Raw genomic sequence first — 26,217 nt, forward strand, 5'->3', positions numbered from 1 at the left:
GACGCTGTGGGGGCAGCCTTGCTGTGCTGCTGCTTGGTGATCATCTCTGCTGGGAGGGAGCAGGTGGAGCCCCAAGCCACAGGGCATGTTTGTGCCCTGGCAGGGCAGTGATCTGGGGAAGGGGGAGCAGCGCTAATAACTGTTCAGTGGGTGTCGGTGTGGGTGTGACAAACCATCCCCAGGTGTCATCCCACCTGGGGATGGTTTGTGCTGTTGCCTTATTGAAGAAAGGCATCACAATCCTTGGGAAGGGAGAGAGCATTTCACTGGGCGAATCATGCAACATTTCCCATGTGACAAACTTCTGTCCGCTCCCCCCGCCCCCGCGCCCCGGCCCAAGTTCTTCGTTCCTTGCAGGCTGTTTTAATCCCAGGCAGGAATTCTTTGGAATGATAGTCCCCTTGCCACAGGGCAGATGGCCAGCGTTGGAAGGGTGTGGGGCCCTTCCTCGGCCCCTGCTGCCTAGGGTCTGTGCCCACCTCCTCGAGGGGCCCGGACCCCTCTTTGGACCTCCAGTGGCTGCCTGCACCCCTCCCTGCAGCTGTAACAAGCTTCTTCCCTCAAGTGGGACTTGTGCACGGGCCTTCGGTGAGCAGGTGCTGCAAGGGGCACCATGCCCGCCCGACGAGTCTTCCATTTCAGGCAGAGCGCGACCTGGTTTAGAAAGGACTGTGTTTCACCTGCGGAAGCAAACTGGTCGCCCGGTGATTTCCACTAGCAGGTGCTGACGGTGGTCGGTTCCAGCCTTGATCTCCACGGTGCCCGGACCATGGTTTTCTGCATCCAGTCTGCAACGCCCAGGTACATGGCGGTGCCCGGGGCTCTGGGGATGTCAGCGTCACACTTGGTGATGGAGTTCTAGGTTGCCGCGTGGACCCTGGCACCTGTCGGTCTCAAGACCCTGTCTTCTGTCTCAGGGCTGGGCCTAGAGAAACAAAGCTGGCCCGTCCTCTCGCCAGCCTGTTGCCAGGGCAGCCTTTCCCGAGGGGTTCCTTCCGTCCCATGCAGGGGGCTGTTGAGAAAAATGGGGACTAGGGTCGAGAAGGCCAAGGTGGAGGCGTGGCCATCCTGTGGGGACACAGGCTTGCCACAGAGGAGGCCTGGAGGAGGGTGTTGGGACGGCAGCAGCGCCTGTGGCCTGTGGTGATGATTCGTCCGTCAGGCAGCTCAGTAGCTCTTCTCCGGAGAGGAGGAAGCAGCTGTAGCCATAGCCGTCTGGTCCTCACAGTAGGGCTCCCTACCTCAGCTTTTCCTGGATGCCCCGTGCAATCGCCCCATCCACTGGACGGGGAAGAAGGGGTGATGGCTTCAAGGAGAGGCAGGCTGTGCCAGAGCTCTGCCCGAGGCCCCGGCCTCAGAACCTGCAGGTGCTCCATCCCCTCGGACTCGGGCCCTGGGCCTGCCATCGCCTCGCAGGCCGGAGAGCAGCCCCTGTGCGAGCCCTCCCACCGTACCTGTGCGCACACGTGGGTTCACGTTTCCTGGAGGCACCCGTGTGGAAGTGGACAAGGTGAGCCTGTCAACCTATATTGTCCCTGCTGTGAGATCTTACTTCCATGAAGGTGAACACTGGCCGTGGGCCGGCAGGGGGAGCGCTGCCATGCAGGGGCTGAGGTCTGACCACACTGCCCTGTGCTTAGTGTAGACCATCCCGAGGTTAGAGGGACGGCCCTGAAGGAAAGCAACCAGGCTGAGAAGGGCCCGGAGGCTCTCGAGGAGTGTGGGCGCCACAGCCATGGGCCAAGGCGAGGGAGCAAAGCTGGAGCGGCCGCTGCCCTGGGGGACTGGGTCCGGCTGTCCTCCATGATGGCCTGTTCGCTCTGGGGCCCTGGAGCGGAAGAAGGCCCCGTGTCGCTGTGTGGTCTTGCCCTGGTACAGGAGTAGAGGGTTGCAGGGAGTAGGCCTGGGGGGTGGCCTCATCCACCCCTCCCCTTCCACCAGTTGTGACAAAGAGGTGGCCGTGCGGCTTCTTCAGCGGGATCTTCATGAGCCGGTGAGGGCCCGGCCAGCCAGGTCCAGGCACTGGATGGTGAGGGGCAGAGTATAGCCCTCCCAGATGGGCACAGTGTGAGTGCCCCCATCCCGGGAGTCCGGGCTGATGCCTGGGGAGTAGATTGAGAGGGGGACCAAAGAGGGGGCCTGCACTCTTGGGGCAGCCCGTGTCTGAATGGTGGATACAGGGAGTGGGAAGCAACAGGGCAAGTGGCTGGAAGGGTGTGGGGGTCCAGGGATGGGGCTGTCGGGTGCAGGGCCTTAGGGCCCTCTGGGGGCCTGGCTGAGAGATGGGGTATCGAGAACAATGAGAAAGAATAGGGGACTTGCCTGGACTACAGGATGGAGAAGAGGTCAGGGATCCCGTGGCTGAGAGAGAAACTCAGGGTTAGGAGTTGGGGGTCCAGGCTGGGGGTCACAGCAGGATAAGGGGCGAGGCTGGTGGCTTTGGTACGCTGGTCCTCACTGGACCAGCGGAGCCATATGGCAGCAGCACACAGGCTTGGGTGGTCGCGTACCTGGCAGGAACGTTCAAGGTCTCTACCATGACCTGGGTCATCTTTTCCCTCTTGGCCTTGAGGTTGACTGGGGCCTCCACGAGCAGCACGGGATGCTCCTTTTGGCCCAGGCCTACCGCCACACCCTGGGGAGACGGGGCGGAAGGCCTTGGGCATGCTTGGGGGGTGGTCCAGTAGCAGCTGCACCCCTCCTCTAGTCTCGGTGTACCCAACTCTATCACGGAGCCCGGAGCAGCTTGCAGACCTGACTGCCTGGCCCTACCAGGAGTCTCGTGGGCTGTCAGCTGTGGGGTGTGGGAAGTCCAGTGCCACTGGACTTCACCAAGCCCGAGCAGCTGTTAGCACGGAGCACGTGAGCATGGCGATCTTATCCTCGTCACGCCTGGTTGCTGGCTGTGGGCTGCGGGCCGGAAGGGGTTAACCGCCACTTGGCTCCTGGCGGGGGGGGGGGGGGGGCAGGTGGTGGCTGGAACTTTCCAACCAGCTGCCACACCCCTGGCGTGCTGGGCAGGACAGCTGCATTCCACTGGGGAGAGCAGCACCCCTACCTCCGCACCCCCTTTTTGCTCTACACCTCCCTCCCCAAGCTGTGTCTGCCCCCCCCCCCGCTCCCCCCGAGTGTCTGGCGCCTGCTGACAGCTGTGCCCCAGGAAGAGCAGATGTCCCTCTGGGACTCTGCCTACACCCGCCCCAGTGACTCCCTGTTCTGCCTGGGCCGGGGCCAGCTTAGGTTTCCCAAGTCAGCTTTTGCCTTCTGGTGAGGCCAACCCCTCCTGCCCCTTTCTCCTGCTGTACTTTGCAGGAAAGCCCCCATTTTGCAGAAGGGGAACCCCTAAGGCCCGGGTAGGGAAAGGGCCATTCTCTAGGTAACCCAGCGAATTCGTTTTGGATCTGCATGCCCTTCTTGAGCCTTCCTCCTTCGGACGCTGGATCCTTCCTAAGACTCTACTTGGGCCTCTGCTGCCACCCCACCCTGGGGAGACAGTACCTCCAGGCCTATAGAGAGGCTGCTGTGGCTGCCCTCAGTGAGAACCCGGGGGTGGGCCCCTTCACCCGCAGCCCTCCCCTCTAACGGCCCCTGGTTCGGTGCCCAATGCCCTCCCCACATGCCAGGAGGAGAGTCTGGGCCAGGTTCTTACCGGCTCCGGGTTAGGGTTAGGTGCTCAGGGAGGTGGTGAACTCCAGAAGGCGTGCGGGGAGGGGGCATCTGAAGGGGTGATACATACAGCCCTGCACGCTAGGGTGCAGCCCCCTCCCCAGGCCTCGCCAGCTCCATGTTTGGACAGAGCAGCTGTTGGGCCGGCACCTTTAATAGCGTGCCAGACCTGAGGTGGGGGATACCCGGTGTTTCTGTAGCCCATGTATGGCCAATGGGGCCGGGGGCCGGCTCTGAGATGGGCCCCCAGTGTCTTCTCAGCCCATATATGACCATCAAGACCTTGGGGGCCTGGATTGTGAAGCTGGTTTCAGGAGTAGGGACCAGCGCCTCTCCCCATCCCCGAGACGTGGGATCTATTCCTACTGCCCCATTTGGGGGGAACAGGCTGGGACCTCTAGGCCTTACCCCATGGAGAGAGACACTTCCAACAATGTGAGGGTGTGCGTCCCCTCCCAGGTTTTTATCTATGTGTTATCTATCTCTCTAGATATTTCTTCTTTGTTTTACAAAAGCGAGATCATATCACACGTTTGTTTTCCTTGCTTTTTTCTTATCTGTTTTGAACTTTCTAAACTGAAGTGTAGCAGACATACAGAAATTTGCTAAGTCGTGAGTGTACAGCCACTCGGAATTATCACAGAGTGAGCACGATTTTGTCACCAGCACCCAGAAATCCCAGCAGGCCTCTCCCGACCCTGTGCCCTCCCACTTCCCCCCAGGATTCCCACTACCCTGTGCCCTCCCTCTTCCCCCCAGGATTCCCACTACCTGACATCTGCGCCCCTCCCCAGCAGCTTAGTCCTGCCTGCTGTGACCACACAGTCTGTGTTTCTGCAGATCTGCCTCTTCTGCCCCACATGATGTCTGGGGGAGCCATCCATGCTGTGGCTGTGGTTTGCTTGGGGTTTTGCTCTCTATACACTGTTTTGTTGGACCAGCGCACCACGTGGGTCTGTCCCTGGCTTGGGAGAGGGGTCCCTGGGGGGGCTGGGGCCAAAGCAGACATGTTGGCATGAATCTGAAAGTCAGACCTAAGTGCAAACCCTGCCCTGGGATGTGTAGACTCTGTTGCAGCACTTAAGCCCCACCTGCGTCTTCCTTGCTCTCTGTCTCTGAGAGACGCCGGTGGACCAGGGCAGAGCCCTGGAACGGAGCACAGATGGACCCGCTCCACAAAACTCTGCTCCTTTGCCTCCAGCCAGCGGTCAAGAAGGTGAATGTGTGGTTCCGCAGGGAGTAACCCAGGGAACCACAGAAAGTCTCCTCCTAAATTGTCTCTGGGCCTCTGGCCTGGCTGGGCTCTAATCTGGGCATTATTACTTTGTTTGTAGGACAAAGGCTTGACAAAGCCAGTAGGGCAGGAGGGAGGTCCCTGCCCCTTCCTTCTCTCAATGGCAGACAGCCATTAGTGTCTGATGCCCCTAGGCTGTGCCTCTTGGAGTGGAGGTGGTGGAGGAAAGTTTAAAAGCATCTGTCCTGGGCTGTTTGCCAAGGCCCAGGGCGGGGTGAGGGAAAGGGGCCTGGTAGCCGGGGGATGGGTCTGGGCTGAGACTACTGGACATTAACAGTTGTTACAAAGGGGTGAAGAAGGTAGGGAGGAGTGCAGAAGGCTCCTGGGTAGCTCGGGGCCTGGGAGCCCATCCCTCCAGAAGTTCAGGCACAGTCTGCACTTCAGGGACTTACGTGAGCCCCCCCACCACTCCCTGCCCCCATGGGGCTGAGGTTTCTCCTCTACAGCTCCTGTTTTCCCAGCCTCTTTGATGCGGGCAGGCTGGGGGCAGGCTTGGGGTGGGGGTCCCACATAACCAGCCAAGAGGGTCCTTGGCTTCACGCAGGATAGAAATCAAACATGAGCCAGAGAAGTTGGAAACAGTTTACTGAGTAGTGTAAGTGACAGGTAGAACCAGCAGATGGAGTGTCTGGGAGACTTGGAAAGGAGAGTAAGTGTCGGCATAGCTGGGGATAGGAATTTATATTGGAGTACGTGTTCCTTCAGGAATCCAGGGTAGGGTCCGATCAGAGGCTAGTGGCAGGCAAACAGTAGGTGTTATCCCATAAATGACGAAAGCTAAGGGTATTGATGCCAGTGTCAGCCAAGGTTTGTTGGAAGCTAATGGCCTGGAACGTGTTTGGGATCTGGCTCTTAGGTGTTACCAGGTGTTTTGGACCTAGGACAAAACAGAGAATGATTAACTTTCTTGTTTCTCCCTTGAAGTGGGAACATGGCTTCTTGGGCTTACTCAGAAATGGGGCCTAGCAGAAAAAGAAAAACAGCAGAGACTGAGCCATTCTGTGTTTTTTCTAATATATATATTTTCAGTAAACGCTACACCCAACATGGGGCTTGAACTCACAAACCTGGTATCAAGAGTTGCATGCTCTGCTGAGCCAGCCAGACACCCAAGATAGAGCTGTTCTAAAATGAAGTCCCTTGGTGCGCCTGGGTGGCTCAGTTAGTTGGGCGCCTGCCTTTGGCTCAGGCTGTGGTCTTGGGATCCTGGGATTGAGCCCTGAGTGAGGCTCCCTGCTCAGCGGACAGTCTGCTTCTCCCTCTCCCTTTGAGCCCCCCCCACCCCACTCATGCTCTCTGTCTTGATCCTCTTAAATAAGTAAGTAAATAAATAAATATTAACAAATAAAATAAAAGTCCCTTGCAAAAAATAAAATTAATTAAAAAAATAAAATAAAATGGAGTCCCTTCAATTTCCCTACCTCATCATCTTGCCATCTCACCCTACCCCACCCCCACCCTCTGCCACAGTCTTTGATGCTGTTGACCACGATGTCCAACCTGGAACTTCTGGAAACTCCCTCTGCAGTAGCTTGTGTGACGGTTAGAAGCATGGGTTTTAGAGCAGATAGACCTGCCCTGGAATCCTGGCTATGCAGCCTTGTAGCTGCACTACCTGGAGCAGATCATCCAGCTCTCTAAGCTATTTCCTCATTTGTTAAAAATAAATAAAAATAAAAATAATAATAATAGCAATTCCCTCATGACATTGTTGTGAAGATGGAATGAAATTGTTGCAGATAAGACCTGGCTCAGTGGCTGGCCCCTCACCCTCTTTCCATTTGAATACTGTTCAGTCTCCTAGAATGCCTAAATGTTTTCAGAGTGATGTGTGACAGGCTCTTTGGGGACAGTGGTGAACCAGACACGTGCTCTGCCCTTGTGGCCCCCAGTCTAGGGATGGAGACTGACCCTGTGAGTAGTGCTAAACGGGCTGCTGGGCACAAAGGTGGAAAAGGCTTCCTGATGGAGGGCTTCCCTGCCACTTTCTATCACATCATAGCACTTTGGATAGCTTCTCATTAAGTGCTTGTTTATTGTCCGTCCCTTCCCTCTGGAATGTCAGTTCTGTGATAAAGGAGTCTTTGTCCACCTTGTCTGGAACAGTTCCTAGCATAAGGTAGGGGCTAGTAAATATTTGTGGGATAAAGTAAAGTATCAGTAAGCAGAGGCCTGCAAGTAGGATGTGAAAGAGAAAGCCTAGGTAAGTGAAAAGTGTTCTGGGTACAGCATAAGCTACAAAGAAGCAAAAGGCTTGGGGGTGGGGAGGATCAAGGAGCCGGGTGGAAGGTGTGGAGTAAGTAGAGATGAGGCTGGAGATTGACATCCAGGAATTGGGATTTTGTCTTAAACAGTGGGGAGCCATTGAAGGGTTTTTTTGTTTTTGTTTTAAGATTCTATTTATTTATTTGAGAGCGAGAGACAGCGAGAGAGAGCACAAGCAGGGAGGAGAGGGAGAAGCAGGCTCGATCCGAGGACCGTGAGATCATGACCTGAGCCAAAGGCAGATGCTTAATCGACTGAGCCACCCAGACCACTTAAGGTTTTTTTAAGTAGGTGTATGACTTGGTTAGATTTATGTTTAAAAAAGAAGGGGCGCCTGGGTAGCACAGTCGTTAAAGCGTCTGCCTTCGGCTCAGGGCGTGATCCTGGCGATCCGGGATCGAGTCCCACATCAGGCTCTTCCGCTATGAGCCTGCTTCTTCCTCTCCCACTCCCCCTGCTGTGTTCCCTCTCTCGCTGGCTGTCTCTCTCTGTCACATAAATAAATAAAATCTTTAAAAAAAAAAAAAAAAAAAAGAAGGAAAGAAGGGAGGGAGCCAAGAAGGAAAGAAGAAAGGAAGGGGATGAGACGCCTGCTGCTACTGCATGGAGACTGGAATTGGAAAGGGTAACATTAATAAGAATTCAATTATAAGGTTAGTGCCAGGCGTTGGTTCCGGCCAGAAATAACGCAAGCCTGGCGGTGAAGGAGGATTTCTGAATAGAGAGATTTAAGAATATGAATGGAGGGAGGAGTCAAGAATGCCGTCTCGCTTCTGGCTTATGTGATTGGGTGGCTCTAGACGTCACTCGAGAAGATAGGCCGCGCTGGAGGCGGGGCATAACTAAAAGAAACGCCCCCTTCATGTCCCGCCCGTCGGTGGTGGGATGGCGTCGATTGGCTCTTTCGAGGAACGCGCCAAAAACTGACGGGGGAGGGCAGGAGGTGTGTCCTTGCGTCATTTCCGGGAGACTTCCGGGACGCCTTTTCCCGGCCTCCCCGGCGCCGGAATTTCCGGCTGGCATCGCCATTTTGACTTCCCGACCTTGGGCTCTTGCTGGCCACTGTCTAGTCCTTCCGTGCGGTCATGTCTTTGCCGGCGGCGCAGCTGTTGAGGGGCCTGACAGGTCTCACCCGGAGGCTCCCCGTGCAGCGTGCCCAGATCCATTCCAAGCCTCCGCGGGAGGAGCTCGGGACCATGGTGAGGAGTGGGGCGGGAAGGGCACAGGAGATGCAGCGGGCCAGACTGCGGTCCTACGGCGAGTTCGGAGGCCGGTCTGGCGCGCTGGACCTCGGCGGCCCTGAGAGTGCCCTGCACCTCGCGGCCCGCAGCCTAGCGGGAGGCGGCAGTGCTGGCTTGGGCGTCTCTGGAGGGCGCGAACGAGAGGGACAGTGCCCGGGCTTCAGTCGGGGCCCAGTCAACCCCAGGATCTCGGGTCAGATCCTGCCAGTCCCATTCCTGTCGCTTACACGTTGTGCAGCTTCGAGCCTTTAGCCCTCTCTCTAACCCTGTTTTCTCATCGGTTCATTGGGGGGGGGGTGATGACTGTCAGCGACAATAATGGTTGTTGCCGCTGTTCATTATTAGGGAAGGTGGGTCTTGGTAATTTCCAGAAATGTGGGAGAGTTTAACGCTTAATGACTTTCACCTGTTTGGCGCTTTTATGCATTTGCCTCCAAGGCCGAACTCGGCCTTGAGTGCCAGTCGTGAGAATCCAAGTCAGCGGGCCCTAGTTAGGAGCAGAGCCTGAAGAGCGCTGTGATTGAGGAAATGGTGGTGCTCCTAATTGCAGCTGGCATCTGCTGAGTGCCTCCTGCGTGCTGGGCACTACCAAGGCTGCCGCACTGGTCCCTGGGACCCTGAGAACAAAGGGCCATCATCTCTAATTCGTGGGTGAGGGATCCGAAATTTAGGAGCACTGTATTCACTCGTCAGAAGTCAAACCTTCAGTAGCAAAGAAGTAATTTGAACTCCAGTCTAACTCCCAAGTTGTACTGTGATCTTAACTGCTCTCAGGAATATGGACGTGGCTGTGAAAAGTCTTTTACCCCAAGCCTCAAAGGCTGAATAGCAGTCCTGGAAAGGAGATGGGAAGAGAGGGGTTCTTTTGGTTTTTTGTTTGCTTAAGATTTTATTTTTAAGTAATCTCTACACCCAGTGTGGGGCTCACAACCCTGAGATCAGGAGCTGCATGCTCCACTGACTGAGCCAGCCAGGCGCCCAAAAAGGGGGGTTTTTAAGGCAAAGAAGGGGAGGTGCATTTTACCTTTTTACCTCCTCATCCAGTGCAAGGTTCCTGGATCCCAGCAGACCAAGCCGGTTTAAATCCTCATTCCCGTCCCTTCACTTTGTCATCTCATGGTGGATTTCTCTGTGGATCCTAACCCAGGCTGGTCCCCACCACCATATCTGACCCTTTACCTCAAGCCCTAGAGTGGGCCTTGGATCTGCTGTGTCCCTCCTCTGGAGCCTGAATCCTGACTCCCCTGAAAAGGGCTTTCTGCTGCCTGGGGAGACTGCTCAGACTACGGGAAGCCTGGGGGGAATCCTTATTCTGTGGGCTCCTTCTTTCTTGTGCTCTGTAGGATGTCGCTGTTGGGCTCACCTCCTGCTTCCTGTGTTTCCTCCTGCCATCGGGCTGGGTCCTGTCACATCTGGAGAGCTACAAGAAGCGGGAGTGAAGGGAGCTGTCCTGTCCCTCACCCTATGACCCGACCACCCCTGGCCTCTTCCTGATCATGTCTGCTACATTCCCGGCCGGCCTCCCCCGGATCAAGTCCTTCAATTACAGTGACCTCTTCTGCAGCATGACCTCTCAGTTTCTCCATGGTGACGTCCTGGGACCACATATATTGGTTTATAAGGCTCTGCTCAGTAGGGCCCTCCTTGTAACAATAAAGTCTATTTAAACCTTGCTTCAGAAACTCATCGTGTCTTCGGCCTGGGCTCCTGCCTCCACACTTCGGCTGAGGATGGTGTTGGGCGGGGGTGTGGAGAAGAGGGCCTGGCCAGCTGCACGTCCCTGCTGGCTGGCTGTCCTATGGTAGGTCGTGCATGCTCAGCTGTGCTCGCTGCCTGGGAGTGGTGCTTCCTTTGCATGCTTTCCTGTGTTTGAATGTCTTTTGGCTTTTTGGGGAAACAAATGCTGTTGTCACTGGGCAGCCTCTCTCGCTCATCCCATCGGGCTCCCTTGGTGGTGCCAAGCTCAGGGCCGTGCTGTGCATGTGTCTGTGTCTGCCTTTCTCGCTGGGGCCGGCTCTGCAGCTGGAAGCCCTCTCTAGGGGGCCAGCCTCCCCTTTGCTCCTCGGTTGTGGGCTCCAGCCATTTCTCAGGAGCTGCTTGTCCTTCCTAGATGGAGGGTGGGGCGCTTCATAATGTCTTGCTTTTTCGTGTCAGCCGCAGGGCCCCTTTTAGGACTATATCCACAAATGCGTATGGACTGACTGGCTTCTGTGTGCTCCCTGCCTGCTTCCCTGCCTCCTCCCTTTCTTGGCTTGGGGCATTTGCCGCTCCTCCACTCCCAGGGCCCTCCCTCAGTGATCCTGGGGAGGCTGGGGGTGTCTCCCTGGCGGGGATGATGCACGGGAAGTGCTCCATGCTGAGCTGGATGTGGGTGTGGATTCTGGGAAGAATGCTCAGAGCTGTTGGCCCCACCTTTGGAGGAGGACACAGCTCCGCTGGGGTGACAGGAGTGATTTCCGAACAGCTAGAGGTTCGGTGTCCCTGTGGAGCTGAGGCGCTATGGTGTGGCTGACTGCAGGCCCCGGTGTCAGCACACATCCCCCAGCCCCTCTGCTGCAGGGCTTGTATTTCCTGGCTTCGGGTAACAGAAGCTGAAGGTGGATCCTGCCCTCCTTCCCTTGGTCTAGTCTTTCCTGGCCTTTTCGTGTGGCGTCTGCTGATGCCTGTGAGCCCGCATTTTGCCCATGGGTCCCAGTACCCAACTCCTGCCCGTGGCTGCTTCCCTGAGGGGTAGGGAGTTGGTTGCCTGCCTCCTAAAAGGCTTTCCTTCCACGCAAACCAGCCTTTGTGTCTGGGCCTAAAGGGACAGGGCCTAGAGTGCCGGGAGGTTGTGCGGGTTGGGCCGTTGGCCAGGGGAGAGGGGAGCCCATGTAGGATCCGAAGGGCCAGGCGGGGTTAGCTGAGCAAGGGGCATCCACCGGTCACCGGCAGGTACCTCAAGAGCCCTTTTCTTGGGGGAAGGGGCCTCCTGGCGCTGTCCTCCCAAACAACAGGGGGCTTCTGTCTCACGCCTCACTCTGGGAGGCTCTCCTGCTCACACTTCCTGAGCAGAGCGCTCCGAGCTGCTTGGCTCCTGGTTGGCTCAGGTTTGTTGTGAAACAAGAATGCGACACCAGAAGAGCGTTTCTATGGTAACTCCACTGCCCCACAAGGCTTCGTATTGGCTGTTCCCCATTTTTGTGCCCCTGGAGCCCAGAGGGACACAGTGGTCCCCCTGTCCCAGGACAACGACTCCAGCCCAAAGCTGTGCATCTCGAGCCACTGCTCAGGTTGGTGGGAAGCCAGTGCTCAGGGCAAGTCCTTCAGGGTCCTGGTCTGAGAAAGCGAGCCCATCAGCAACTCTGACTCTTTCTATCCCCCAGCTTGCTGGGTCCTGCAGCACATGTGGGGCTGGATGAGAGAGTACGGAGTGCAAATCACCTGTCACGCTTGAACCCCGTCCTCCCCTTTGTCCTCAGTGTGGCCACTAGGTTTGACATCTGGTCACCTTTCAGTGTCCCTATCTCATTCCTAACCAAATTGGGGCCCTGGGTCCATTCCCTGCAGAGAAAACAAGGCTCCTTGTACTCCCAGATAGTCTTAATCAGTCCGTGCTGTGGGTGTCTGCCAGATCCCAAGTCTGGAGGCGTAGGTGTCTGTCCAGGAGTGCGCACGGGGCCCGGGGAGGCTGTAGTCATGGTAGATGCTAGAATGTCAAGAAAAGTGTAGAGTCAGGAGGCCTGGGTTTGAGGCTTGGCTTGGCCATTTCTTACATGACCTTGAGCAAGTCATCGCCTTTCTGAGCCTCCATTTTCGTGATTGTGAAGTGACAGCGATGGGGCAGGCAGAATAACGCCCCCTCAGAGATGTCCATGTCCTCATCCTTGGACTTGGCAGATGTGATTCATGGTAGGCATGTTGAAGTGGAAGATGATCCGGTCGGCCCAATGTAATCACCGGAGTCCTTACGGTGGACAAGAGCCGGTGAGGAGTATCTCAGAGATGCCCCTGAGACGGACTCTGCCTACGGCTGCTGGCTTTGAAGATCGTGAAAATGGGCATGAGTTAAGAGATGCAGTGGCCTCTGGAGGCTGGGGACAGCCCTCAGTGTACAGCAGCATGAACATGGGGACCTCAGGCCTACAGCTGCAGGGAACTGGCTCAGCCAACAGCCTGCATGAGTAGAAGCGGTTCTCAGAGCTTCCCGAAGGGAACGCAGCCTGCAGATACCTTGATTTTAGTCTGGTGAAACCCATAGCAGAACTCTGACCTCAACAACTGTAAAAGTACACATTCGTGTTGTTTTAAGCCACTAGATTGCTGGTGATTTGTATGGCAGCAACAAGGAAACCCCCGCGTTGTTCTCCCCCGGCTATGAGGCTCTCGGGAGGGGCTGGCTCCGGTGGATTGGATCTTCCACAGACAGAAGTCAACTGGAATGTGAGACGTTTACAGAAGGACAGTGCCCCGGTGAGGAGTGAGGGTGTTGTGGGTCTGGGCGGAGGGCAGTGGGGGGCTGTCCCTTTGGCCATCTCCAGCCTTTCTCCACTTGCTGTCCGCCTCAGGCGGCCTGGACCCTGCAGGCAAGTATCAACCCAGCCAGCCTCCTCAAACTGTAGCCCCCATTCAGCCTCACCAGCCTGGCCTCTGCACCAACAAATCCTCTCTAGACCATGGTTTGGGAGCGGGCTGCCTGTGGACCATCTTGGGTTCCTGTGGCAAGAGCTTCCGAGGTTCACCTGGGGGCTGGCATGCCCCAACTCCTCCCGTCTGGGCGGATGCCTGACTCCCAAGCCTGCCCTGGGAAGGACTGCCAGGCCCTCGTCTTTGGCCCACCTTGAAGGCTTCTGGAAAGCTCTCTCCTGCAGCCTCTGTGCTGTTCGTAAACTTACCTCTGGGGCTGAGCTCTGAGTCTGAGTCCTGGTATGGAGTCTCTTCCCCTCCACCTCAGAGTCCTTCAGACAGGAAGTGGCGTGTGCCCGCAGGGCTGCGAGGAGGCATTTGTCATGTCAGTGCAATGGGCAGTGAAGCCCTCTGCTGCCTGCCCGCTTTGTGACTGTATTCAGCGGCAGTCGGAACCCAAGTGCCAGCGCTATTTCATCTCGAGGCTCGCGGTCAGGGCCAGCAGCGCTGCACTGTTCCTGGGAGGCAAATTGGAGGCAGAGGGAAATGCCTGGCGCTCTGCCAGTGACCCCTGACAAACGTGTAGTGGGATTTCAGATGCTTCAGGATGGAGAATCAAAACCCTATAGGGCGCCTGGGTGGCACAGCGGTTAAGCGTCTGTTAAGCGTCTGCCTTCGGCTCAGGGCGTGATCCCAGCGTTACGGGATCGAGCCCCACATCGGGCTCCTCCGCTATGAGCCTGATTCTTCCTCTCCCACTCCCCCTGCTTGTGTTCCCTCTCTCGCTGGCTGTCTCTATCTCTGTCGAATAAATAAATAAAATCTTAAAAAAAAAAAACACCGTAAAATGGTAAAAATAATAGAAGCGATAGAATGAGGGTAAAAGAACAGTTATTAACTGCCAAATAAGTCAGCATACAGAAGATCAGGGCAAAAGACGACCATGCTGGGCTGGATTAAGAGCCAAAGCCTCCCTCTGGCCGTTTCCTTCCTTTTTTTTTTTTTTTTTTTTTTAAAGATTTTAAAGGTTTTTTGTTTTTGTTTTTTAAAGATTTTATTTATTTAATTCTGAGAGAGAGAGCACGTGAGCACGAGCAGGGGGAGGGGCAGAGGCAGAGGGAGAAGCAGACTCCCTACTGAGTAGGGAGCCCCAAGCCAGCCTCAATCCCAGGACCCTGGGTTCAGGACCTGAGCCAAAGGCAGACGCTTAACCGACTGAGCCACCCAGGTGCCCCGTTTTTAAGATTTTATTTTTAAGTAATTTACACCCGACATGGGGCTCAAAGCCTCGACCCCGAGATCAAGAATCGTACTTTCCACCAACTGAGTCCGCCAGTGGCCCCTCCTTCCCATTCTGCCTAAGAGGGGAAGGGCTGGGGAGCAGGTAGGAGAGAGGACCTTTTTTTACAGGTCCTCTTGTATATCAAAGGGACAGGTCTGTTTTTTAAGCCCAAGACACCCCCCCCCCCCAGGGAGGTGTTTACTTAGTGTTGGCAGCCTGGCTGTGGTCCAGCACTGGGTCACAACTGGGATTCCTTCTCACCCGTCGGAGCTGCTGTGTTTCCTGTCCTGACTGTTCGTCCCAACGCCAGCTTCTGCTGTGTCCCTGCCTGCCTCATGGACTCCTAGTCGAAGTATGGGGGAGTGGAGGTGGCGTGGTCTTATAGCAGATTTCAAGATTTTGAAAAGCCAAATAAAAATCACGTTGCTGTCATCGACTATCTTAGCTTTTCATTTGGGATACTGACTGAAGATCTCACTAGCAGTCACCGGTTTCGGTGTTAAAATTGGGAAAAGGAACGAACAGTTTGGGAAGCACAGATCCAGACAGGGTGGACCCTTTGCTTTCTTTTCTTTTTTTTTTTTAATGAGTTTTATTTTATTTTAAAGGTTCTATTTATGTGAGAGAGAGACAGCATGCACGAGCAGTGGGGAGGGTCAGAGGGAGAGGGAGAAGCAGACTCCCCTCTGAGCAGGGAGCCCGACGTGGGGCTCCATCCCAGGACCCGGAGACCATGACCCAAGCCAAAGGCAGACGCTCAACCAATTGAGCCACTCAGGTGCCCTGACCCTTTGCTTTCTTGAGCTTAGAAGCAACCCCAAGGCTCACCGATCCAGTGAATAGTAATTTGGGATGTTGCTGGAATACAGACTTGGCATTTGTAGTGTTTCTGTGAGAAGGCCGCTGTGGGCTGTGTGGTGAGCCCAGGCACCACCTGCACCTGCCCCAGGACAATATTCAGTCATATGCCACTCCTGTACTGTCACTAACTGAGGGGTCCCAGTGGGACTCAGGCACAGCTTCTGACTGGTGCTAAAACACTTGTCCTGTCATGAAGAAGTTGGGAAGCTGAGCCACAGACTGTAGCTTCTCTAAACAACAGCATCCCTAGCATCTAAGGCTTGCCGCCTTTTTCTTTTTTTAAAAAAGTAAACTCTATCCCCAATATGGGGCTTGAACTCACGACTCCAAAATCAAGAGTCGCATGTTCTACAGACTGAGCCAGCCAGGCACCCCCGCCTTGCCACTTTTAAAGCTTATTTTTGGATAATTCACAGGCAATTTTAATAGATTACACAGAGAGATCCTGTGTACCCTTTACCCAGTTTTTCCCATTGGTAAATCCTGCAAAACGATAGTACAGCATACACCCGAGTGTTCGTACACAGTCAAGATACAGAACATTCCAGGGGCACTTGGTTGGCTCAGTAGGTAGAGCATGCAACTCTTGATCTCCAGGTGGAGAGTTCCATCTCCACCTTGGGGGTAGAGTTTACTTAAAAAAAAAAAAAAAAAGTGGGGCACCTGGCTGATCCAGCGGGTGGAGCGTGAGACTCTGGATCTCGGGTTGTGAGTTTGAGACCCACATCAGGTGCAGAGATTACTTAAAAATAAAATCTTAAAAAAATCTAGAACATCTCCATTTCCACCAGGATCCCTCCCGCATCCTTTTTATAATCGCATCCACTTCCCTCCAGCCCCCACACTTAACCTCTAGCAACCACTAATCTGTTTTCCATTTTTATCAACTCAAAAAAAAAGGGGGGGGGCGGCTGCTTTTCTCATAACCAGAAAGGTACGGAGCCCAAAGTTACGTCCCAAGACTTTGGCCTTGACAGTAAGGGACATGTTCTCCCCGCCAGAACAGGACACCAAAATCAGCTCAGAAGCGAGGCCCCGTGGAACGGGGCGGTGACGTCCTGGGGCTCCCCTGTTAGCACGATTCCGTCTCCACCGCCAGGTTCTCCCCCACTGCAATCGTTGCCAGGAGTCCTGGCAGTTGCCGCCTCCGGGGATTTTAACCGAACCTTGCCACTCATCTCGGTAATACAATCAGAGCTTCAAGCTCCAGCGAAGAGAAATCTGAATCGGCTCGGAGAGGCTCTTATCACAGGGAACTTTGAGAATTGGGAAGATTGAGCCCTGCGAGAGTGCGGGTGGAGGGTGGGCGGGGCGGCAGCCACACCTGACTGCCAGCTCCACAGGTGACGACGCCCGAGGGGATGCCGTCGCTAGGGGCGTTGCTAAGGGGGGGCCACGAGGAGGGGCTCCCTTCCGGGAGGAAGGCAACTGCTAACCCGGAAGCGGTCGGCAGTGCGGCGCTGTTTAAAGATGGCGGCGGAGGAACCTCAGCAGCAGAAGCAGGAGCCGCTCGGCAGCGACTCCGAAGGTACTGACCCGGGGAGGGCCCTCCGGCCCGGGCTAGCAGGGGCGATGCCGGGTCGCCGGTTCCCGAGGAGGCTGGGGGCGGGGCCGCCGGCGGCCGGGGGCGAAACGCACGGACTGCCCCTTCTTCCGCCGCCTCCCCTCCCCCTCACAATGGAAGGAGCCGCCGCCGCCGCGACCCCCGGCCTGCCGGGCCGGAGGGCGAGCGAGCGAGGGAGCGAGCGGGGCGGGCCCAGGCCCGCGGCTCTTTCCCTTCGCGCGCGCCCGGGGCGGGGCCTGGGCTGTCCCGCCCCCCGCCCAGCCCCTCCGCGCTGGCCGCCGGGCTCCGGGGTCCGAGCCCTCCCGCCCCAGTCCTTGCCGTCAGGCCGGGGCCGTCAGGCCGGGGCCTGGCCGCCCGCCTTCTCCAGAGCAGCCCGCGCCCTGTAGGGCGTCGAGTTTCGCCGGGCCGCGGAGCACAAAAGACTGGGCGGGCCGCTCGGGATGCCGCGGGCGGCCGGGGGTTGTGAGCGGCCGCGGTGTGTGCCCCTGAGGACTGCAGCCTTCGTTTCCGGTAGAGCCCCCTCTTCTGGCTTTGCAGCCCCTTTCCGCCTGCCTGGGCATTGTTTTCTTAGACCTCTGGAGGTGGACCTTTCAAAACGGTGCCGCCCTCTCCCTTTTCACCCATGGTTAGGCCGCAGGGACCGAGTAGGTCACTTGAATGGGAGGGACAGCCCTGTTGCAGGGCGGTGTAAGGGATGGGTCAGGGCCCGGCTGAGGATCCGGGATGCTCAGGCTCAAAAGGATTGACCTTAAAAGTCATTCAGCGCACAGCCCCCCTTCGAACCGCACACTTGAGCCTGAATGCTGGGAGACGCAGGCCCCAGTAGAGACTTGCTCAGGATCACGTAAGAGCGAGCGAGGACCAGAATTCAGGTCTCCTGGCTCCTCACCAGTGGCTGTTGAGGGTGGGGTCCACAGGTTCACTGATGAACACTTAACAATAGGCCGTCAAGGTGCCACCGCTTCGTCTTGTCATTTCAGTGAGGGGAGAAAGGTGGTGGTATTAGCCCCGTGTTACAGCTGAGGAAGGGCCTCTGCAGTGAGGGAGCGGAGGAGAGAGATTGTGGTGAAGAGCTCAGACTTTAGAATTCGGCACACCTGGGTTGAGCATGGTCTTCTAGTTACGGCCTTGGGCAGGTGACTTCACCTGTCTGCGTTTGTCTGTAAAACGGGCATTAAGAAAACCCAGCACAGCAGAGGAGGAAGGGTGTGATCGAGTAAAGTGCAGGCTTACGGGAAGCTCTCCTCCAGCCCGGAGCTCTGCCTCCTCATCTTACTTTCCCCAGGAGACCCTGCCTGGCCCCACAGCATTCTCAGGCTGCTGGGAATTGCTGTTAGAAAGTGGGGGTCGGGGGTGGTGGTAGAGCTGAATGAGTACACTTGGGGCAGGACACACCTTTGCCCCCTCATTTTAAAGATGAGAAAACTAGGGCCTGGGAGGGAAAGGACTTTGCCAAGATCACACCGTTGGGGTAGAGCAGAGTGTTAAATGCAAACTTGCAGAGTCCGTGCCTGCTCTCCTGGTCCTGGCTGCTCTTGTCATTGGCCCAGCTGCCTGGTGTGGAGATAGCTAGGGCCCACGGTAATCCTTGGCTTGCTTCCTTCTTCCAGGTGTTAACTGTCTTGCTTACGATGAAGCCATCATGGCTCAGCAGGACCGAATTCAGCAAGAGGTGAGGGGCTGTGGCCAGTGGCCCTGTTGTGGGGAAGCATAGCCTGGGCCTCAGGCCTATTGTTTATCTCTACTTTGGAAGTCCGCTCCTCTCCAAGCTGTGCTAGGTACTGGATGTCTTGTGGAGGGCTGGGGTGGGGCGGGGTGCCACTGGGTAATTCCTCCAGCTCTCCTCCTCTAGGTGTTCTGGCTGTTAGGTGCGGGTCGCTCCACCCGCGTGCCAGAGCGTGATGTATTTCTCCCCCCCTGCAGATTGCTGTGCAGAACCCTCTGGTCTCGGAGCGGCTGGAGCTTTCGGTCCTGTACAAGGAGTATGCTGAGGATGACAACATCTATCAACAGAAGATCAAGGTGGGAGCCTGGCTGAGGGGGCAGGAAGAGCCCTGGGGGTAGGGGCAGGAGTGTGCCTGCTTCAGACCCTCTCCTTGCTGGCCTGGCCTCAGAGAGGGTAGCATTTTGGGGTAGCCCTCTGATTGCTGGTTCTCAAGTGTGCAGGCGTGGGAATCAATAAGACCTTGGTTCAACTCCTGACTCTGCCGTCCAGCAGCTGTAGCTCGGCAGGTCTCTCCGTGTCTCTGAGCTGTGGGGTCGTCCGCTGTGAAGTCAGAATGAAGTAGCTGCCCACAGGGCGGGGGTTGAGGGAGATGATGCCGGTGGGGCCTGGAGCTGGCTGGGTAGGAACTGAGGTCTCCTGCTGCTCGCCCTGGGGCTGAGCGACTGGGCGAGGACGGTCCTGGCAGGGACACGCCCTGCTGCCTGCCTCTGGGATCTTTGTGGAGGGATAGGCAGCAGGGGGCAAAGAGACCTGTGCAAGGCCTGGCTCTTGCACAGCCTGAGGTAAGACCCTTAACCTCTCGCTCTCTTTGGGAGCCAGGACAGTGGGTGTGTGTAAATAGTAGCCAGTGGGCACAGCCTGGGAGCTTAGTAAATGTTATTTCCCTGCCACCCCCACCCCCAAGATCAGAGATTCTTAGAGGCTTCCACCTGAAAGGAATGGCCTTTGGGGTTATCCATATTGGGGGGAGGTAGGTGATCGAAGGCGACTGGTTAGGTGGTGTCAGGGCACCACAGTTCTGTCAGCCAGCAGCGGGGAGCGGAAGCCCCTAGGGCTAATAGGAGTGTCTGTGTCTGTCACTCCATTGTTTCCAGATCGTTTCTCCAAAACAAGCCAGAAATGATTTTTATATGAGTCTCCGGACTTCCAACAGTAGGCAGCTAATTTAAATGTAAAATGTTATGTGGTCCAAACAGTGCAGGTGCAGGCCAGAACCAGCGGTGTGTGACCTGCGGTCTACTCTGACCCTCTGCTCAGAGTGTTTGTGATTTACCCCGGAGGACTGTGCGGAGAGGAAGGCGCTGGCTTTGTGGCCTGATGGACCTGCGTTCATGTTCTGCCTTCACTTCCGGCTGTGTGATTTTTGGCAAGGCGCTGAATTTCTTGGAGTCTCTGTTGTTCTTCCCGCTGAGTCCTTCAGCAGATGTTCGAGTGTCCACTGTGTGCTGTCTGTGCAGGAGTCTGCCTTAGTGCCCCCAACACGCCTACTCTGCTGGGCCTCCGCCGGCCTCCGCCCTGGCAGGATCCGAAGCCTGGCCAGCAGAGCGCAAGCAGACTGGGTGACTGTGCTGCTCTCTGAGGGTTTAGCTTAGTGACACCAGCCGTCAGCGAAGGGCCTGGCGCAGACTCCGTGCTTGGAATGATTCTAGTAGCTTTTCCAATAGTTGCGATGGTTTGGGCCCTTCGTAGGCATCGTGTGCTGTGATTGACCGTTTGTGAGCACGTGCTGTGGCCCAGGCGCTGTTTTAGGTACCGGGGGCAGCGCGAGGAGCGCAGACGACACGCTGCTGCCCCCGTGAGCCTTGTGTCCCAGTGGGGACAGGATCAGGCGCAGGTGCCTCAGGGGTAGATGGCAGGAGCCGGTAAGTGCTCTGCGGAAAAGTAAAGTGGGGAGAGAGGGAGTGGGAGGACCGCTGGAAGGCCTTGCCGAGAGGGTGGCGTTGGAGTGACAGACAAGGCCGCAGGGGAGCAGGCTGTGGGCGCCGGGCGGCGTGGGGCAGGCTGAGGCCGGGGTGCGGCACCCGGGGTGGCTGGAGCAGGTGGGGGCAGCAGGAGAGGCTGGGAGATGGGCACGTGGCCAGGGAGAGAGGAGTGTTAGCAGGTTTCTCTGGTTCCTCTGGCTGCTGGGGCAGGGACATCTGGAAGGAGGCCTGGAGGAGGGAGCGCCGGGGACCAGAGTGCCGGAGGGTAGCGAGAAGCCGAGGAGAGGAGACTGGGTGGATGGAGGCCTTTGGGTCTGCGTTGGATTGGAGGGGGGTGGAGACAGAGGTTTTGGCTTGAACAGCTGAGGGGCCGCGCTTTGCAGTTGCCCAAGGGGTGGGCTGTGAGGAGAGGGTGCCTGTGGGGGTCAGGACGTGCCCGTCGGGCTGGGCAGCTCAGATAGGACAGGCAGGCGAGGCACTAGGATGCGAGTCAAATGGGAGTTGAGGGCGAAGAGTTACATTTGGGGCCGTTGGATTCCCAGGAGCAGTGGTGGTAAGGGAGTGAGCGTTGTTGACCCACGGAAGCTGTCCCACGCCTGAGCAGGGTGGTGCCCTTCCCACGGCAGCTACCGTGCATGGGGGCGTGGCGTGCAGGTGGCACGTGGTGTCTGAGGAAGGGCGCTGTGTGGTTTGGTGGCGGCCCTGACCTTCACAGGTTGAAAGGACAAGGAGGAGGACACGGCGAGGCCAGGGCCTGCGAGCTGTGTGAAGGACAGTAGGGACGAGGAGGGGGTAGGGTGGATGGGATCGCGTGGTGGGGGGGTGTCCATCCCCCCCCCCCCCCCCCCCCCCGCCGTGGTGAATGCTGCGGAGTGGCCGCTCTGGGGAGGAGTGGGCTTGGCCCTTCGGTTGAGGAAAAGCAGGCGAGGCCTTGACTAGAAGGAAAGCCTGCTTGGGTCAAGTTGTTAGAGGGAGAAGTGCAGACTGAGTGCAGACGACATCCAGAGCGGTTTCGTTGTAAAGGAGAGAAATTGGGTGGTAGCTGGAAAGGAATTCATGTGAAGCAGAGGATTTTTTTTAAGCAAGAACTAGCCTTGTGTTTGTATGCTGAGTCTAAACCAGTAGGGAGAGAAAAATTGATGATGCAGGAGGGAGGGGGAGGCTTTCTCGAACAATGTCCTTGAGCCCAAGGGAGGGGACGGGCTCTGAGGTGGACCAGAGGGGCGGCCCGGTGGCAGCCTCAGCCCCTCCGGGGAGCAAGAGAGAAGGCTGCGGCAGGTGTGCTGGCCGAGGCTTGGGGGTCCTCGGTGAACGTCCTCAGGAGGGAAGCGAGGTCACTGGGAAGGTGGGCAGGGGGGAAAGAGAGCACAGCAGGCAGGAGATGGCCCAGGGGCGGGAGGGCTGCCGGCTCGCAGCACTGGGCCCCACGCGTGTGGGGAGGCTGGACAGACGGGGGCAACAGCATCGTGTGAGGGGAGGAAAGCAGAGTTGGACCAGAGCAGGGGCCCACGAGTGGGCAGGGCAGGGTGCAGGAGACCGGGTAGACGTTCGCGAGCGGGGGCTGCAGTGTGGAGCCCAGCCCTGCGCCCCCATCCGAGTTTGTTTGCCCTGGACTCACACGGTTTGAAAGACCGCTCTCTGGAAAAGCTGTGTTGGACCAGCACAGATTCATTTGCCCATTTTTAGGAAGAAACAGCCCCGCAGGCCCAGCAGCATGGCATGCCCCGGGGCTGGTGACGACGCGGTGCCCCCAGCAGCCAGCGTGCACCTAAGTCCCAGTGCCCTGAGGCTGCTGGGGCTTCGGCCAGCGGGTTACAAAGTGACTCCCGTCACTGGAGTCAGCGGCCACGGATGGCAGGTGGCTGCTGGGAGCTCCGTTGTCCCCGCTGTGGTGTGACCTCTGTTGGGGGCCAGGGGGGTGCCCTTGGCCCACCCTGGTTCTGGCCTGATGTTGACGGGCATGGGGTGGGGCGGGCGGGGGCTGCCTCTTTGCAGGACCTCCACAAAAAGTACTCGTACATCCGCAAGACCAGGCCTGACGGGAACTGCTTCTACCGAGCCTTCGGATTCTCGCACTTGGAGGCGCTGCTGGATGACAGCAAGGAATTACAGCGGTGAGGCGGGGGGCGCCTGGGCACGGCGGGAGCTTCCAGGAGGGCCACGGGGGGCTCCCGCACTCAGGGCTCCCTCCCGCTCTTGGGGACTAGCCGGTGCAGCCCCCGCTAAGGCCCGATGCCGGCCGGGCTCCCGATCCAGTGTTCTGTTTGGAGCTGGGGGTCGGGGCCCCCCCGCGTTGGCCGGTCCCCCAGTTTTGGGCCGGCCTCTCTGCTGCCCGGCGAGCCCACGCCGGCCTGCCTTGCCCTCCCGCCCGCAGGTTTAAGGCCGTGTCTGCCAAGAGCAAAGAGGACCTGGTGTCCCAGGGCTTCACCGAGTTCACAATCGAGGATTTCCACAACACGGTGAGCCCAGCTGCCCCTCCCCCCGCCCCCCTCTCGGCCAGGGTGGAGGTGGGGTGGCCTGGCCGTGGCTGACCCATCTCCTCCCGTCGTGCCGTCTGTCCCCGCGGTGGCAGTTCATGGACCTGATCGAGCAGGTGGAGAAGCAGACCTCCGTGGCCGACCTGCTGGCCTCCTTCAACGACCAGAGCACGTCGGACTACCTGGTGGTTTACCTGCGACTGCTCACGTCGGGCTACCTGCAGCGGGAGAGCAAGTTCTTCGAGCACTTCATCGAGGGGGGGCGGACGGTCAAGGAGTTCTGTCAGCAGGTGCGGCCCCTTCTCTCTCGCCTCGGGTGGGGAACGCGGGGGTGGGGCGCTGACCCTGGGCCCTGACGCCCCCGCCCCCCACGCCTGTGCTGCAGGAGGTGGAGCCCATGTGCAAGGAGAGCGACCACATTCACATCATCGCGCTGGCCCAGGCCCTCAGCGTCTCCATCCAGGTGGAGTACATGGACCGCGGCGAGGGCGGCACCACCAACCCGCACATCTTCCCTGAGGGCTCCGAGCCCAAGGTGTACCTCCTCTATCGGCCTGGACACTACGACATCCTCTACAAATAGGGCTGGCCCCGGCCCGCCGCTGCCCTGCCTGCCCTCCCCTCTGCCAGGCGCTAGACATGTACAGAGGTTTTTTGTGGTTGTAAATGGTCATATCTCACTCCCCCCCCAACCCCCGTCATGCAACCTTCCACATTTTATTAAAGGGGATGCTGGTGGTGAGCCGCGTGTGTGCGTGTCCCTGCTCTGCTGCTGCCTGCCTGGCTGCTATGTGTCTGGCTGTCCCCCTGCCCCCCCCAACCCCCAGGTGGGTTCTTGTTCGCCTTCCACCTGTCTACACCCAAGCCTCCCCACCAGGAGCAGTTTTGAGGGGGCTAGGCCTCCTGGAGACCCCTCCTGGTTACCGGCTTCCTTCCTCCAGGCACCCATCCCCCTTCCCTCCTTAGCTGGACCAGGGGCTTCCACGAGAATCTTGGAGGTTCCTTGGGGACTTGCCCAGGGACCTAGGACTGCCCAGGCTTCAAGCTGCTCCCTCCTAGGCCCTGACTCCACCTTGCTGCCCTGGTCAGGGCCCGAGACCTGAGCTGCCTGCCCTCCCAGCCGGGGTCTGCATGGTCCAGTCCCGGGTGGAGACAGTGGACACTGTGGGGCCTAGCTCAGGGCAGGTGGAGGAGCTGGGGCCCCCCAGTGTACCCCCAACCTGGTCGGGGAGGGGCAGCCTTCAAGCCTGTGCTTGGTCCGTGGTCCCGAGGTCTAGGCAGGGCTTTGCCAGGCCACCCTTCCTCCCCCACCCCTCCCCCTGCCTTTGCCTGCTTCGCACCCCCTCTGCTTGGGCCACCGTGTCTCTGCATTGCCTTTCTGTCGCCTTCACCTCTTTTCTTCCCCCACCCCAGCACATGTGGGGTCTTGGCCCCCAGGCTGTGAGCTCCTTGGGGGCAGGCCCTCAATAAATGTGAAGTGCTGCTGCCCACCTCTGCCGTCTGGCCCGTGCCTCCACCCGCCCGGCTCACCAAGCGCTCTCGCCAGCCCCCGTCAGCCGAGGCCCCTGTCCGCCTCTTTCCCCGGCCAGCACTCGGACAGTAGGCGCTGCGACAAGGGTGGTCTTTATTAGGAGGCGCCTGAGGGGCAGGGGGCTGAGGGAAAGAATGGCGTGCCCAGGCCCAGCTGCAGGCTTCGGAGACCTCTTAGAGCTGGGAGCGAGGTCCAGTAGGCCCAGGTGAGTCTGTGGGCAGAGCAGAACAGTCAGGGAGTGCGGGCCGTGGGCCTCCCCCAGCCTCCCAGGCTGCCCTCTTGGCTCTCCTGCATGGGGGTGAGCGGGGGGCAGGGGTGAGCCCGTGTGTTAGTGGGCAGGTTAGTGGACAGCCACATGGCGGGCCAGGCCCTGCTTACCAGTCCTGGGCAGGGTGGGCGGCGGGGGCTGTCAGGCTGGAAGGCAGAGGACAGTGAGAGCCTGCCCTTGGGTGGATGGGGGAGAGGGGCAGGGGCTGACCGGTGGGGGGGGGGGGGAAGGCTACTCACCCGCTGGGAAGTAGTGGGGGAGCCGCTGCAGGTAGATGCTTTCGTCCTTCTCCAGGAACACACAGATGATGAGCCGGTCCACCTGTGCCAGGGTCTGCTTAGCCCGGGAGGGGGGCCACCCACGCCCTGGCTGCCTTGTCTTATCACTGCCCCCACCTGTGCAGGTTTTCACCTGCCTTGCTCTTGGGGGGCCCAAAGACCCTTCACAGAAGGGGTTCACGGCGTGCACTCCACCGCCCTGGGCTCAGGAGCTTAAACGGGTCCCGAGGGAAAGGGAGGGGAATGCATCGAGGGCTGGTCCGCGGAGCCAGGGGGCGCCCCCCCGCCCAGCTGATTCCCCTTGACTGCGCCCAGGACTCACCTTGTCCTTGTGTTGCTCCAGCCACTCGCGCAGCGCGGCCAACACTACCTCCGCCGCCGCCTCACTGGGGTAGCCTGGGGACCCGGCGGGGCGGGAGTGAGGCCGGCGCTCTGGCCCGCCCCCTCACCGCCCCGGGACCCGTCCAACTCCACCCACCCGGCTCTGCCCCACCCACCTCCCCCCACCGCCCAGGCCTCTCCCTGCGTCTGGGCCCACCCACTTTCTGGCCTGGCACCGCCTCCCCTCACGCCCCCCGCCCCAACTCACCAAACACGCCGGTGGAGATGCAGGGGAATGCCTGGGGCGGGCGCGGGAGGTGAGAGGGAATTGGGGACAGGGTCACTCTCCGCCCGCCTCCGGGGGGGCCTTCCTCCCCCAGTTCCAGCCCACCCCCGCCCGGCGCGCGGCCCCCCCTCACCGCGGAGCGGAGCCGGTGCTCCAGCAGCAGGTCGAGGCTGCTCAGGTAGCAGCTGCGGAGCTCGGCAGCCTGGCTGGCGCTGGGCTCTCCATGCGCGATGGGTCCCACCGTGTGGATGACATCTACGAGAGGCGACGGGGTCAGACCGGCGGGGTCTCCCGGGGGTCAGAGGCTGTCTCCCCCTGCCGGCCTCGGCCCTGGAGGGGACGGGAAACAGGCCCTCTCCCCAAGTTCTGAGAGTCCCCGGAGAGGACCCCACCCATGTGGGGGCTCAGGTGTGACCTCAAGCTCAAAGGTGCTCCTCCATAGAGACAGGCAGGTCCGCGCTGGTCCCCACATCTGTAGGGACCCGGCTGAGACGTGGGGCGGAGTGGGTGAGCGAAGGCACGGCCCCCTCAGCTCCTCCCCTACCCGGCTCCACGCATTCCCCTCCCGCCACCCGCTTCCCGGTGCGTGCGAGGAGGGGCCGGCACTAAAGGTTAAGAAGTGACTCCTGAGGA

General features: G+C 58.6%; 3 protein-coding genes across 4 annotated transcripts in view; 2 read left to right on the plus strand and 1 right to left on the minus strand.

Annotated features, from left to right (window-relative positions):
* The first annotated feature begins 8,223 nt into the window (after positions 1-8,223).
* COX8A (cytochrome c oxidase subunit 8A) lies at positions 8,224-12,769 on the plus strand. 2 transcript variants are annotated; one of them, XR_015721453.1, is made up of 3 exons: positions 8,255-8,424; positions 9,810-10,267; positions 12,755-12,769. XR_015721453.1 is itself a non-coding variant. In XM_045775903.2 (2 exons), exons 1-2 carry the CDS (start codon positions 8,311-8,313, stop codon positions 9,903-9,905), a joined length of 210 nt encoding a protein of 69 aa, XP_045631859.1. In that variant the 5' UTR covers positions 8,224-8,310; the 3' UTR covers positions 9,906-10,139. The 2 variants fall into 2 exon arrangements, 1 of the variants encoding a protein (XP_045631859.1); XM_045775903.2 differs by lacking the exon at positions 12,755-12,769 and having other exon boundaries at positions 8,224-8,424; positions 9,810-10,139.
* Positions 12,770-16,636: 3,867 nt separating this feature from the next.
* Positions 16,637-24,390, plus strand: OTUB1 (OTU deubiquitinase, ubiquitin aldehyde binding 1). The gene is made up of 7 exons (XM_045775864.2): positions 16,637-16,739; positions 18,386-18,447; positions 18,699-18,797; positions 22,419-22,537; positions 22,798-22,882; positions 22,996-23,190; positions 23,286-24,390. Exons 1-7 carry the CDS (start codon positions 16,682-16,684, stop codon positions 23,481-23,483), a joined length of 816 nt encoding a protein of 271 aa, XP_045631820.1. The 5' UTR covers positions 16,637-16,681; the 3' UTR covers positions 23,484-24,390.
* A 116-nt stretch (positions 24,391-24,506) lies between these two features.
* The window catches only part of MACROD1 (mono-ADP ribosylhydrolase 1), a 148,269-nt gene continuing 146,558 nt past the window's right edge, over positions 24,507-26,217 (minus strand). Inside the window, 6 exon segments of the mRNA XM_045775863.2 lie at positions 24,507-24,642; positions 24,810-24,845; positions 24,939-25,020; positions 25,300-25,373; positions 25,567-25,597; positions 25,718-25,839. Of these exon segments, the coding sequence (XP_045631819.2) occupies positions 24,841-24,845; positions 24,939-25,020; positions 25,300-25,373; positions 25,567-25,597; positions 25,718-25,839 (314 nt within the window). The 3' untranslated portion in view covers positions 24,507-24,642; positions 24,810-24,840.

Source organism: Ursus americanus, chromosome 24 (genome assembly GCF_024610735.1).
Source record: "Ursus americanus isolate L20-20 chromosome 24, mUrsAme1.1.p, whole genome shotgun sequence".
NCBI lineage: Eukaryota > Metazoa > Chordata > Mammalia > Carnivora > Ursidae > Ursus > Ursus americanus.